This window comes from Micropterus salmoides, unplaced genomic scaffold (genome assembly GCF_014851395.1).
Source record: "Micropterus salmoides isolate LMB-PRFRI ecotype aquatic unplaced genomic scaffold, ASM1485139v1 Ms_hic_scaffold_21, whole genome shotgun sequence".
NCBI classification, from domain to species: domain Eukaryota; kingdom Metazoa; phylum Chordata; class Actinopteri; order Centrarchiformes; family Centrarchidae; genus Micropterus; species Micropterus salmoides.
Genome location: NW_024041262.1, coordinates 27,243,142 through 27,257,125, shown reverse-complemented (window position 1 = coordinate 27,257,125; position 13,984 = coordinate 27,243,142). Strand labels below are relative to the sequence as shown.

The 13,984-nt window shown below is 42.2% G+C and overlaps 2 protein-coding genes and 1 long non-coding RNA gene across 5 annotated transcripts in view; 1 reads left to right on the top strand and 2 right to left on the bottom strand.

Moving 5' to 3' along the window:
* The window catches only part of LOC119915893 (microfibril-associated glycoprotein 4-like), a 117,909-nt gene that overhangs the window by 38,683 nt on the left and 65,242 nt on the right, over nt 1-13,984 (bottom strand). The window lies entirely within an intron of this gene.
* Nucleotides 1-13,984, bottom strand: part of LOC119915915 — a 39,044-nt gene that overhangs the window by 8,229 nt on the left and 16,831 nt on the right. The window lies entirely within an intron of this gene.
* LOC119915895 (microfibril-associated glycoprotein 4-like) lies at nt 407-5,829 on the top strand. Its single transcript, XM_038735699.1, has 7 exons — nt 407-542; nt 1,251-1,301; nt 1,539-1,694; nt 2,006-2,044; nt 2,198-2,294; nt 3,739-3,906; nt 4,881-5,829. Exons 2-7 carry the CDS (start codon nt 1,296-1,298, stop codon nt 5,132-5,134), a joined length of 720 nt encoding a protein of 239 aa, XP_038591627.1. The 5' UTR covers nt 407-542; nt 1,251-1,295; the 3' UTR covers nt 5,135-5,829.

Here is a 13,984-nt window from a genome sequence, read left to right as displayed (position 1 = left end):
CACATCAGGCGACAGCGTAGCCTCTGTGTAGTCCTGTAGCCTACGCCGTTACCTACACCGTCGATTTGACGCAGAAGTATAAATTGCACTTAAGATGACAGAAGACAAACTCCCTCACTGGAGAGCTGAACGGGAGGCTGCTGCTTCCAAACTGAGAAATCACAGATCCCTCCAGGGTTTGGGTTAAGGCTGGGGAATAGTGTGAAGCTCCACATTGTTCCTAATGTCACCTGATGTACTTTTTACAGGTTTAATGTTCCTTTTAAAGTCTTCTTCAATGTTTTATTTCATTCATAACCATCATGTACTACAGGGCCTTTGGCAGAATAACAAGCTCATTTTAATATTACACAACAAATCATATGTTTAAACAAGAACAGGAAATGCTGGAGAATTTAAGAGTTGCGACTGCTGTGACATCACAGCGCCTTCTGTAGATATAAGTAGTGAAGTTGTGAGAGTGTGACAGACTGAAGGAGAAGCAGCAGTTTGTTTCCTCTGAAGGTGAAGCCGCAACGTCGTCTCCTCAGTTCAACCTGCAGGTGAGTTCAGACAGGTAAGCATCCAACCAGGAGACATTACACATGTCTGATAAATCAGCTGTGTGCAGTATTATTCTCAGCTCCTCCAGGATCTCACAGAGACTTTGGACAGTATTTTAACGAAAATGGCTGAATTAGCAAAACATAGAGCTGAACTTCATAAACATTTAGTCATGTTGCAATAATTTGCAATATTTAAATATTGCAATTCAATTATAAATGCAACTGTTTTATGAACTTATATAATCATGTGTGATACTCCCAAATACTGATGAGTTTTGGTTGATTATGTGTTGATTCCTGAGTGACTGCAGAGCGTCTGTAGAGCTGCAGACTGTGGTTGTATGAAGTGATGGCGGTGAAGTCTGTCAACATGTCTGTAGTTTGTGATGCTGCAGAATTGTGTTTGATTTTACTGAGAGGTGACTCTAATATTCTAAAAATCCTATATTACCATGAAATAACAATTCTAAATCACAGAAAGACTTTGAACCCTGATAAATTCTATTCAACAGTCGGTGTCATGATTTGTATCTAATGCAGTTTTGTGAGGGAAGTTATTACTGTCACTCCCAGCTTAGTGTATTGGGGAGTGACGGAGCTACAACCTAAACACCAAATTTAAATTCTACTTATTCTGCATTCACATAATAATCTGTTCCATGTGATTTCAGTGACGAAACAAATATATTGTTGCTGTATTTTCAGAGCATCAGACGGATCCACATCAGCAGTTTCAGCAGAAATCTGACAATGAAGGTGAGTTTGTGAACTGATATTTTACAGATCTCAAAGTCCTGTTAAACTGTGAAGAGACTTGTGATATTGGTAGCTTAGATGGTTGCTACAGCAACAACCCAGGCAGATAATTATTGTCAGTTAGCTCCACCTTAGAGGTGTCTTTGCCCACACCGCCATGAAACTAGAGGCCAAACTGGTAAAACAGTGTGTAAGAGTCAAAGCTCAGTCAGAACGACAACATGTGCTCTGTTCCAGCTGGTATCAGTCGTCTTCCTCCTCCTGGCTCCTCTGTTGACCAGCTGCCAGCAGCTCGTCCAACCGGTGGACTGCAGTGACATCTATAAACAAAACAAGGGCCTCCCCAGTGGAGTGTACACCATCTATCCCCTTGGAGAGAGGTCTGCTGTCCAGGTACACTTCACCTTCTCTGGGACTCAGCTTCACATTTATGCTGGAATCAAAGCAGAGTTACTGAGTCAGATCAGGTGATCATGCTGTAGAGGCACAAACTCTTGCTGTGAGTACCTATGAACCCAACCAATCACAGCCCTTGAAGTTGGTTGATTCCAGCCAAGCCCTCTGAGAGATGCATAAAATATCTCCATGAAATATCCAACAATAGAAACTAAATAAGACAAACAGCCCACAGCCTCATAAGTATGAACCTAATAAACAAGTTCAGACAGCTGAAGTCATTTCCTACAGAATGTGTTTGTGTGTAGGTGTACTGTGACATGAAGACAGAAGGAGGTCGCTGGACGGTGAGTATTACCACAGAGTGACTTTCAGTATCAGCACTTCCTGTTGGACTTTCACAATAAATGACATAGCAGTAAAACCTTGTTGCCTGGAAACATGAGCTGTCAGGTATCTGGTGTGTTTAGCTAGTTCTCCCTCCATCCCGTCCCCCCCAGGTGTTCCAGAGGAGGATGGACGGCACCGTGAACTTCTACAGGGGCTGGGATCAGTACAAGCTGGGCTTTGGTAGCGCTGCTGGAGAGCACTGGCTCGGTGAGAAACCAAACCTAACTAACACTAATGTGACTTTGTGAAACTTTGTTGTGTGAATCCAGAAATGAGACTGATCAAGTTTTGTGTCTAAAGTCTAGATCAGTTAGTGTGAGAGTGTTTTAATGAATTATCTCCACGTCTGTCCAAAATGTCAAACTGTGCCCAGTGTGTACATGTATATATACACTCACCTAAAGGATTATTAGGAACACCTGTTCAATTTCTCATTAATGCAATTATCTAATCAACCAATCACATGGCAGTTGCTTCAGTGCATTTAGGGGTGTGGTCCTGGTCAAGACAATCTCCTGAACTCCAAACTGAATGTCAGAATGGGAAAGAAAGGTGATTTAAGCAATTTTGAGCGTGGCATGGTTGTTGGTGCCAGACGGGCCGGTCTGAGTATTTCACAATCTGCTCAGTTACTGGGATTTTCACGTACAACCATTTCTAGGGTTTACAAAGAATGGTGTGAAAAGGGAAATACATCCAGTATGCGGCAGTCCTGTGGGCGAAAATGCCTCGTTGATGCTAGAGGTCAGAGGAGAATGGGCCGACTGATTCAAGCTGATAGAAGAGCAACTTTGACTGAAATAAGCACTCGTTACAACCGAGGTATGCAGCAAAGCATTTGTGAAGCCGCAACACGCACAACCTTGAGGCGGATGGGCTACAACAGCAGAAGACCCCATCGGGTACCACTCATCTCCACTACAAATAGGAAAAAGAGGCTACAATTTGCAAGAGCTCACCAAAATTGGACAGTTGAAGACTGGAAAAATGTTGCCTGGTCTGATGAGTCTCGATTTCTGTTGAGACATTCAGATGGTAGAGTCAGAATTTGGTGTGAACAGATTGAGAACATGGATCCATCATGCCTTGTTACCACTGTGCAGGCTGGTGGTGGTGGTGTAATGGTGTGGGGGATGTTTTCTTGGCACACTTTAGGCCCCGTAGTGCCAATTGGGCATGGTTTAAATGCCACGGCCTACCTGAGCATTGTTTCTGACCATGTCCATCCCTTTATGGCCACCATGTACCCATCCTCTGATGGCTACTTCCAGCAGGATAATGCACCATGTCACAAAGCTCCAATCATTTCAAATTGGTTTCTTGAACATGACAATGAGTTCACTGTACTAAAATGGCCCCCACAGTCACCAGATCTCAACCCAATAGAGCATCTTTGGGATGTGGTGGAACGGGAGCTTCGTGCCCTGGATGTGCATCCCACAAATCTCCATCAACTGCAAGATGCTATCCATCAATATGGGCCAACATTTCTAAAGAATGCTTTCAGCACCTTGTTGAATCAATGCCACGTAGAATTAAGGCAGTTCTGAAGGCGAAAGGGGGTCAAACACAGTATTAGTATGGTGTTTCTAATAATCCTTTAGGTGAGTGTATATATAAAGTGTGTATGTGTGTGTTTGTGTGTGTGCAGGTCTTGAGAACATCTACCAACTGACTAAGCAAAGAAAATATGAGCTGCTGGTCGACATGGAGGACTTTGAGGGGAAGAAAGTGTTTGCTCGCTACTCTTCATTCTCCATCGCTTCAGAGTGTAACGGATATAAACTGAGTGTATCTGGATTCATTAATGGAGGGGCGGGTGAGTAAGATGTGTCTTTCTACACTTCTACATCTTGAGCAGGTTGCTGCACCCCAAACTCCCCCTCTCTCTAGCTCACACACACACAACACACACACACACACACACACACACACACACACACACATATATTTATCTATAGATATATAAGATATATATATATATATATATATATATATATATATATAGATAGACAGATATAGATATATATACATATAGATATAGATATAGATTTATATATATATAAATATATATAGATATATAGATTTATTTATTTACTTCTGTGTAGTAAAGCTTCATTTAATGTAGACTAGCTAGTAGCTTAGCTCACTACATTTTCCAAGTAGCTTGCCCAACACTGCTGGTTGCAATCTTAAAACCGCACTGCTAGTGGTCGCTGAAAACTCATAATGCCCCTTCAACACAAGTCAGAAACATTTTTCCACTGGGCGCCTCAGCAGGGGTAGAGTGACCTCTGCTGGTTGAGCTTCCACATAGCAAGGATGAATTTGTTATGAAGGTTTTAATTAAATAATAATATCTAAAATATATAATTAACTTAAGCTTCATATGATACCAGTTCACTTTTCTTAATCTGAAGTTATAGGTCAGGTCTTATAAATGTTTAGTTAGTTGTTAGTTTTAGTTAAGTTTTACTAAAAAATGTGATTTTGGCTTAGTTTTAGTCTATAATAACCTTTCTAACTACACCGTACATGATCCTACTTTTATTTTGAAAGTTTTACCTGTTACTTTCACTTACAAAAAAGGAATAGACCGTGTGATTTTCTTACGTATCATCCAGGTGAAACACTGAGTCGATCAGAGATCGACCTGCTGGTGACTTCAGCTGTCTGGACCATAACTGGTCTCATCAGTCTGTCTGATAGAGGACTGCAGACTGTGAAAAGTTCAGCTGATACTTATAGATAATGCAAATTTACTAACCCTGTGGTTCTTCTGTGTGTCTGTAGGAGACGCCTTGAATTATCATAACGGACAGAAGTTCACCACCTTTGACAAAGACCAGGACTCCTGGCCCGGTAACTGTGCCAGATCATACGTGGGGGCGTTCTGGTACAACGACTGTCATGGTACAAACCCCAACGGGATTTATCGCTGGGGGTCTGACAACTCTTTCTTTGCTGTTGGAGTGGAGTGGTCTACTTGGAAGGGTAATAACTACTCCCTGAAGACCATCAGCATGAAGATCCGTCCTGTGCAGTAGTTCTCCAGGACCAACGTACAGCAGAATATCAGCAGCTGATCTCTCTCCTGATTTCTTTCTCTTTCTCTCATTAAGCATGTAATCTCACAACGGGCCTTATTTTCCTGAAACTGGGCACGAGCACAATCCACCAGCAGCAGAACACCAACTCAGATTAGTCCTTTTTGCTCAAAGCGGTCGTAGCTCGGCGCAACGTGGAAGAGAGGTTGAATAAATGATTAGTAGGAGGAGCACAGAATCAGCAGGTGGAGCTTCAGTAACGACCAATCACATGAGCTCCTCTCATCCTTTTTAAAAGCAGCAGACAGACCAAGTGGACCAGGACGAGTCAGGCCGAGGCGTCTATGAGAAATAAAGAAGGCTCCGAACACAAATGTGGAACATCCCAAATATTAATATACGTTAGCAACACATCAGGATTTCAGGCCAGTTTGAGAAGTAAAATGTCACTGCACCACCTGACCTGCTCCAACAGCCTCAGCTGCACCACTCCACCTTCCACCAGTGGAAAGTCAGCTGGCTGCAGTTGGGCTGCTGCTGGATTTGTGCCGGCAGGAAAGTAGGGCCCAGAATCTTGAAATGGAAACAGATATTTAGAGTCTGATAGTGTGAAAAGCTGATAGTGACAGGTTTGAAACCCTTGTGTGAATCATTATCTGCTGTATGCTGACAATAAATAAGAAGCTGAGCATTAAGATGATCTGATGTCTTTACTGTGTCTGCTGTTCTCTGACTCTATAGATTCCAGCAGTATAACTCATAACTCATTGAATAAACTGTCGGAGAACAATAAAATCACACTTCCATTCATATATTTGCAATTAAAAATGGTATCTCATCTCTACTGTTTTTGTAATAAAAAGTTGCATCTGGTCATAGATATCGCGCCAATGTCTGGTGGCCATCTTGGAATAATTTAAACTGGATAGTCATGATTTGTATTGCACTGTGAGGGAACTGCAGCAGACTCACCACAATGTTCCATTCAAACCCCAGTCTTTGGCTGTGTTCGAAACGGAAGGCAGTTGCCTCGCTGCCTCTCTACCGTAATAGACAGGAGACTCAGAAGGCATCACTTTCAAGTGAAGGCAGCTCTGTTAACATTGGTTTCGAACACCCTTCTAGGGCAGCACTTACGGCTACATGGGACGTCAGCACGCCGTCTTGAATCTCTTCTGGCTGTCAGAAGAGAGCCTTAGCATCAGCTAACTAGCTATGGAAAAGCAAAATGACGCCTCATACTGAACAAATTTTGTTGGTTACAGTCACGGGGTAATATGATAGTTCAGTGTTTAGTTCTCGCTAGCTTTTCAAAAATCAAAGTGAGAAAACTACTAAAAACTTTTAAAAACGTTTGCCCACCATCTTGACCAGTTTTTAAAAGGTACAGTGGTCGCAGCCACGCGGCTTTATGGGTAATTCAGTTTCAAAACTGGCCGTTACTGGGGCAGCTGGAAAGCGTCTCAGGAGACAGGAAGAGATCGTTCGATCGCTTCTGCTTCTGAACACTTCTGTTCTCTTCGCTCTTAATTATTATTATGTATTCCGCCGTTTTTTGGCATCTATCTTCTCCTGTACCGTTTGTCCTACAAACTTGGTTTCAACTTCAAATTGTACTTCTTCTTCATGTGATGGGTGCTATGACCTGTGTTGCTGATATCTGTATTGGTTGATTTTATATTAATATTATTATGCATTTAAAAATGAATGTGTTCCTATGGGACTCCTCTTCCAACCTAGCGGGGGTGGAGCTAAACTCCCATGATGCATGGCATTGAAGAAAGTTTTGCTAAAATTTGCAAATAAGTCTCCTATTTGTTTGAAATACAAAACAAATACTTTGTGATTTATGTATTTGTTAAATGTGTCTGCTTAGAAAATAATGTTTTTTGTTGGAAATTGTCATTCTTGTGGTGGTTTACTATTGAAACCAGGAATTGAAGTGCCTGTTTCATTTGATAAAAATGGCTGCATTGATAGCTAGCCTGCAGCATGGATTGAGTGGACTCATTAGTAGTAATGTTTAGCTGTCTTCTGCTTTGCTCCTCCAGTTCTTCAGCTTGCATTCTCTTTCTCCTCAATTGTGGTGAAGAAGTGTTCAGCTGCTCAAGCTGTAACTCAAATTGCCCAAACGACAGCTGAAATTTTAATTTTTTAAGGCAAATGCACTTTACCATCAATAATAGTTCAAAAAGCAGTGTGATCCAATAGCGTAGTGGTATAGAGACAGTCCTCAGAGTACCACTTCATGCTCCAGACATTGATTTGATTCACAATATTAATATATTGTTTGTGTATATATGTATTATTGTTTTTGTTTGAACTTGATGCTAACAAAATGTGGAGTCCTTACTGACTTTCAGTGGTTACTTTCAAAATTCTATGTGGTTAGTCTTTCTAAATGCAATCATTGTTTACATGATATTAAGTCTTTTACAGCATAATTCTGTGGCTGTTTATTTTATTCTTCAACAGCGGAGTAGACATCACAGAAAATATGTTTATAAGGAGGCATTTGTTTTGTCAGAATAAGACACATGATTGACAAAGAAACTTGAAAGCCTTCCCTTCACAGTGTAGCTGAGTAGCCCGGTGGTTTAGGTCTTGCTCTTGCTCTGAAACCAGGGATTGATGGATCAAACCCCGCTCACAGCATGTTAATGAAAAGGGGCAAAACTTAACACATAGGTTTGCTGAACATTTGTGCAGCACATCATTGAGTCTCTTAGCTGATGGAGCCGCACATTGCACCGACAGCAGTAGCCATCGCAAAAAATAACCGGCAGCTCTCGCAGGTGGGAGATCGACCATCTGGTGACCTGGTGCAGCCAGAACAGTCTGGAGCTCAACGCTCTGAAGACCGTGGAGATGGTCATGGACCAGGAAGGTCCCAGCCCCACCCTCCCCATCATCCTGTGTGACTCCCCAGGCACCACTGTGGACTCCTTCCGCTTCCTGGGCACCATCATCTCCCAGGACCTCAAGTGGGAGCTGAACATCACCTCCCTCACCAAGAAGACCCAGCAGAGGATGTACTTCCTGCGGCAGCTGAAGAAGTTCAGCCTGCCAAAGACAATGATGGTGCACTTCTACACCGCCATAATTGAGTCCATCCTCACCTCCTCCATCACCATCTGGTTCGCTGCTGCCACTGCCAGGGACAAGGGCAGGCTGCAGCGCATCATTCGCTCTGCAGAGAAGGTGATTGGCTGCAATCTTCCATCTCTTCTGGACCTGTACTCCTCGAGGACTCGGAGGCGAGCAGGAAAGATTGCAGCTGACTCCTCCCACCCCGGACACAAACTGTTTCAGACTTCGGTGATGCTTGGGGAGCAAGATGGCGCCTGTAACTGGCAGAGCCGCGGCTCGTCTCCTGCTGTGTAAATTATTAATGCTCTGTTTCTCAGTGTACGTGATCATCTCAGCCTGCATAACAGATGGATGTGTTCTGGCTGTATGGACTTATGACCGGGACTCTTTGTTTCACATCAGAGAGTCGATGGAGGTCCTGTTTGATAATTACGACAGGTTCAAACAGGCATTTCCTCCTCCATTTGCTATCGATCCTGACTCTCCTGACTACTTGCTACTATACCGGGCTCCGGGTAGGGTCCGTAGGAGATTCAGGAAAAGAGGCTTGCGGTCCGGTGTCCAGGTCAGGTGTAGGCGTGCCGCAGCGCGCGGTGGCTTTGTTGTCTTCGGCCGCCGGGACCGCATTCAGTGCCTGCGGCGGATTCCTCTTCACGATGTGTGCGGCAGCGTAGCTTCGCCGCCGCCTGTTCGGATTTCAACGGGTGTCCTGGATCCTTCACAGCGCTGGAGTGGTGGTCCGAGACTTTCGCCGCAAATGTTTACTTCCGTGTTTGTGCCGGCTCTTTCCAAATGGACCGGCAAAAGACCATGTGACCGCTGGTCGTGCCTGCAACCAATCCCGTTGCAAAGCAGGGACACTGCCTCCGTGACGTTCTCCAAAATGCATTTCGGCCTGTTGAATGCTCGTTCTATTGCGAATAAATCGCATTCATTAAACGATCTTTTCACAAGGGAAGGCCTGGATATTATGTGTTTGTCAGAGACATGGCAGAGAGAGGACGAGCTTATTCATTTAAATGAGCTCTGCCCAGTAGGTTGCTCTGCTATTGGGAGGCCTCGCCCCTCTCGTCGCGGTGGTGGACTGGCTATTGTGCACAAGGATTTCCACAAATGTAATGAAATTTTGCCCCAAAAATTTTCTTCTTTTGAATTGCAGATGGTAAAGGTGGGTTTTTTATCCCCCTTCTACTGTATTCTGGTCTATCGACCTCCAGGCCCTGCTGCTGTCTTTCTAAAGGATTTTAGTGAATTCTTATCCTCTATAATTAAGCTGGAATCTGTCTTAATCCTTGGGGATTTTAATCTTCATGTAGATGACAACTCATCTTGCCCCGCAATGGAATTTTTAACATTGACTGAAACTTTTAATTTTAATCAGCATGTATCTGAGCCCACTCACCAAAAAGGCCATATTTTAGACTTGGTTTTTACACTTGGCCTAGATATATTAAACGTATCTGTAAATGATGTCTATATGAGCGACCATAATATTGTTCTGTTTGATCTTCACTTCAGTTCTGACCCAAAGCTTCCAGTAGTTAGGTCTCAGAGACGTGTTATCACGGCAAATACTGCAGATACTTTCTCTGATTTGTTTGATCCTGCTCTAGTTATGGATTGCCCTGATGTGGATGATTTTGTTCACTGTTTAAACAATCACTGTGAAAAGATTCTGGATCAGGTGGCCCCTGTTAATTCAAACTTGCCTACTCGGGAAAAAATGTGGCCTTGGATTAATGAAGAGATTTTAAAACTTAAGAGAATGTGTCGAAAGACTGAACGCCTGTGGAAATCCACTAGCCTTGAGGTACACAGGCTTTATCTCAGAGAACTTGTGTTGTCCTATAATGTGACGGTTGGAAAAGCCAGATCTGACTATTTCCGTCAACTAATAACATTAAATAAAAAAAATCCTAAAGTGCTGTTTGATACGATCAATACACTTGTTTGCCCTGCTGCCCCAGTTATCCCTGTTTTTTGTGAAGCTGACAGCAATGCTTTTTTGGGTTTTTTCACTAATAAAATTAAAATGATTAAAGATAAAATCCCGTTACATTCGTGTGGTACCACTGCTGTCTTTAAGCCAGTCTCCAGCATGTGGTCCACTTTTAGGACTGTGACGATTTCAGATATTTCTGAATTGGTGACCAGGATGAAGCCATCTTCCTGTTCATCGGATGTCATTCCATTCAGATTATTCAAAAAAGTGTTTGAAGATATTGGCGCTTGTGTAACCAAAATGGTTAACCTCTCGCTGTCTACTGGCGTTTTTCCAGATGCTTTTAAGCATGCTATAGTGGAACCGTTAATAAAAAGGCAGGTTTGGACCCGTCGGATTTGAATAGTTTTCGGCCTATTTCTAAGCTCCCGTTTTTATCCAAGATCATTGAGAAGGTAGTCTGCGAACAGTTGACATTTTACCTGGATAATAGTAACATCCATGAGCCATTCCAGTCAGGTTTTCGTAAACAACACTCTACCGAAACGGCCTTACTGAAAGTGTCAAATGACATTATGATGTCTGCTGATTCTGGAAAACACACTGTTCTAGTTCTCTTGGATCTGTCTTCCGCCTTTGACACCGTCGACCATCAGGTTTTGCTGGAAAGATTAAGGGATCAAGTAGGGCTGTCAGGGTCAGTTCTGCAGTGGTTCACCTCATATTTATCTGGGCGTAGTTTTAGTGTTACAGCAAACCAAATAAGGTCTGAGTCTGCAGACTTGCTTTGTGGAGTGCCTCAAGGCTCTGTTCTGGGCCCCGTTTTATTTTTGTTGTATTTGATCCCTTTGGGAAAGATCATACAAAGGTTCAATGATGTTTCTTTTCATCTATTTGCTGATGATATCCAACTTTACTGCTGCTTCAAGCCGTCAGAGATCTGGAAGTTAAACTCCTTGCTCCATTGTCTTGTGGAAATTAAAAAATGGCTAAGTGAAAACTCCCTGCAGCTAAATGCAGACAAAACAGAAACATTAATCATTGCCCCTGAGGATGCAATTCCAGGAATTAAACAATACTTGGGTGATTTAGGCCAGTCTGCTAAGCAAAGTCTTAGAAATTTGGGAGTTGTCCTGGACAAAGACATGTCGTTAGTGCAGCACTGCAAGCAGCTGACGAGAAACTGCTTCTTTCAATTAAGGAAAATCTCAAAACTTAGAAATATAGTTTCAAGAAATGATTTGGAGCTAATCATTCACGCCTTTGTGTCGTCGCGGTTAGACTATTGTAATAGTTTATTTTTATGCCTAAACCAGAAGGAGCTCTCTCGACTGCAATTAGTACAAAACTCTGCAGCCAGAATTTTAACACGTACTAATAGGAGGTCTCACATATCACCAATCCTAAAAGAACTTCATTGGCTACCAGTGTCTTATAGGATAAATTTTAAAATTTTGGTTTTAGTTTTCAGAGCTTTACATGGCCAGGCTCCACCCTATATTAGTGACCTGATTCAGCGTTATACCCCTGTGCGTGCTCTGAGGTCTGTGGATCAGAACCTGCTGACGGTTCCACGCACTCGCTACCGTACTAGAGGTGACCGATCTTTTCAGGCTGTTGCCCCTAGGTTGTGGAATGACCTTCCACCATCTATGCGCTCTTCTGATTCTGTTGATGCCTTCAAATGCAGACTAAAGACACATTTATTTGTTCAGGCTTTCAATTAGCTACTTGTGGGTTGATATGATCATGTACTGTCTATGCTTTTATTGTGTGTATTTTATGATATTAATGTTTTTGTTGTGAAGCACTTTGTGGCCCTATACCTGTGAAAGGTGCTATAGAAATAAACTTTTACTTACTTACTTACTCTCCCCTCTGGCAGGAGACCAAAACCTCTCGCCACAAAAACAGCCTCTACCCGTCTGCAGCTGGCCTCATTAACAAGGCCCGGGTCCCCCACTGACAATCCCCCCTTGCAAACGATACAAATGTCTCTGCACATGTAAATGCTTTTTCATCTCGTGTCGTGCACAGACCTGGCACGTCGCACATATTTGTTGTTAATTGTTGATCTTTGTTGTTATATATTTATATGTACACAATATTCTCTTCCGTTGCATTACTTCTGCACGACACAGACAAAATAATGCACATGACTTTCCAATTTCCAGATACTTTGGGACAACCCCACTTTTTAAAGAGAGTGAGAGGACATGAGTTGATGGCTCACTAAATGGGAATGCTACTTCTTTTTAAAGCTGAGCCTTGATTTCATCATGACCTGCTGCAGTTATTAAGGTTCCCTATAAAATCAAAGACTTCACTGGATGTAGGAGGGTCTAAAATACACACTGTGGGAGAGCAACCAGTAATCGAATCAAATGGACCATCATCTGTACAAACAATTTGTTCTGCAAGATTTCTACAAACCTTGGCAAAGAAGTCATTGAGTATACTAAGAATATAATCTGACAGGGCAGAGGATCCTACTGCTACAACAACTCACTCTGCAGACAGTAGACACTGATGATACGCTTTGATTCAGAGGACAGCACATCAAATATTGATGGAAAGGAGGGATCCTGCTGCTCCTGTATCACAATAATAAACTAAATACACACTTAAGCAGTGTGTATTTAGTTTATTACAAAGCATGTGTTGGGGAAATCTGTCGGCACCATCAGCGCCACAGAGATGCACTTTACACAGGAAGAAGAAACAATCCATAACAGGAAGATGGGAGAGACAAACCAATCAAACATGCCAACAGCAGCATGGCTGAATGTTCACACTGTGATCTTATCAGTGTTTAAACTTCAGTCAAACTCATTTCTGCTGTAACACAAAACTATGTTTTTGTAGTATGTGATGATTGTGAAGTGAATAAAATGTTTAAAGCAGAAAGCAAACAGTTAACTATTCTTTTAATGGTTTTTCACAAAGCAAAAGCCACACTAGTGGCAGCTAATGGGGATCTGAAGAAACAAACATTGGATGAAATGATATATACTACTGTGCAGTTAATCTGGAATAATAATTACTACTATAATAATATTAAAAATAACATTTATTTTATCTGAAGTCCAATATTTCCCTCTGAGAAGTACTGCAACGAAGCATAACATGGAAACACTGAAGTACAAGTACAAAACTTTACTTATGTACATGTGGACATGTGAGTGTAGTTTTAACACAGTGAGTAAACTCTGCTTTAAAGGTGCAGCTGATCACCTGTTCATCATCACTCCATCACAGAGTCTCTGACCTCAGATCTGTTTTATCTGTGTTATTTATATTTATCATTATATGTTGAAATTTAAATCATAATAGGCTGTATATTAACTTATTGGGAGAAAACTGGTAGTTCTATGTGAAATCAAACCTTGAACACTCCCATATTGTCATGGTATGATCTGGTATGATCCTTGTTTCATAACGCTGCTGCGAAGATTCGATGGTGAGATTGACTGTCGAGTCAGGCTCCGCCCATCGAAGCACCAAATCTTCGACTATTCGGGGTCAGCCCAAACAAAAAGGTGCAGAACTTTGCTGAGACACTTTGTGTGTCCGGGCCTTTAGACAGAAGACAAACTCACTCAGACAAGCTGAACGGGAGGCTGCTGCTTCCAAACTGAGAGATCATAGATCTCATAGATAGATCATGGATCTCTCAGGGTTTGGGTTAAGGCTGGGGAATCGAGTGAAGCTCCACATTGTTCCAAATGTCACCTGATTTACTTTGTCTTTTCAGGTTTAATGTTTCTTACAAATTCTTATTTAGTGTTTTTATTTCATCCATAACCATCATGTACTAT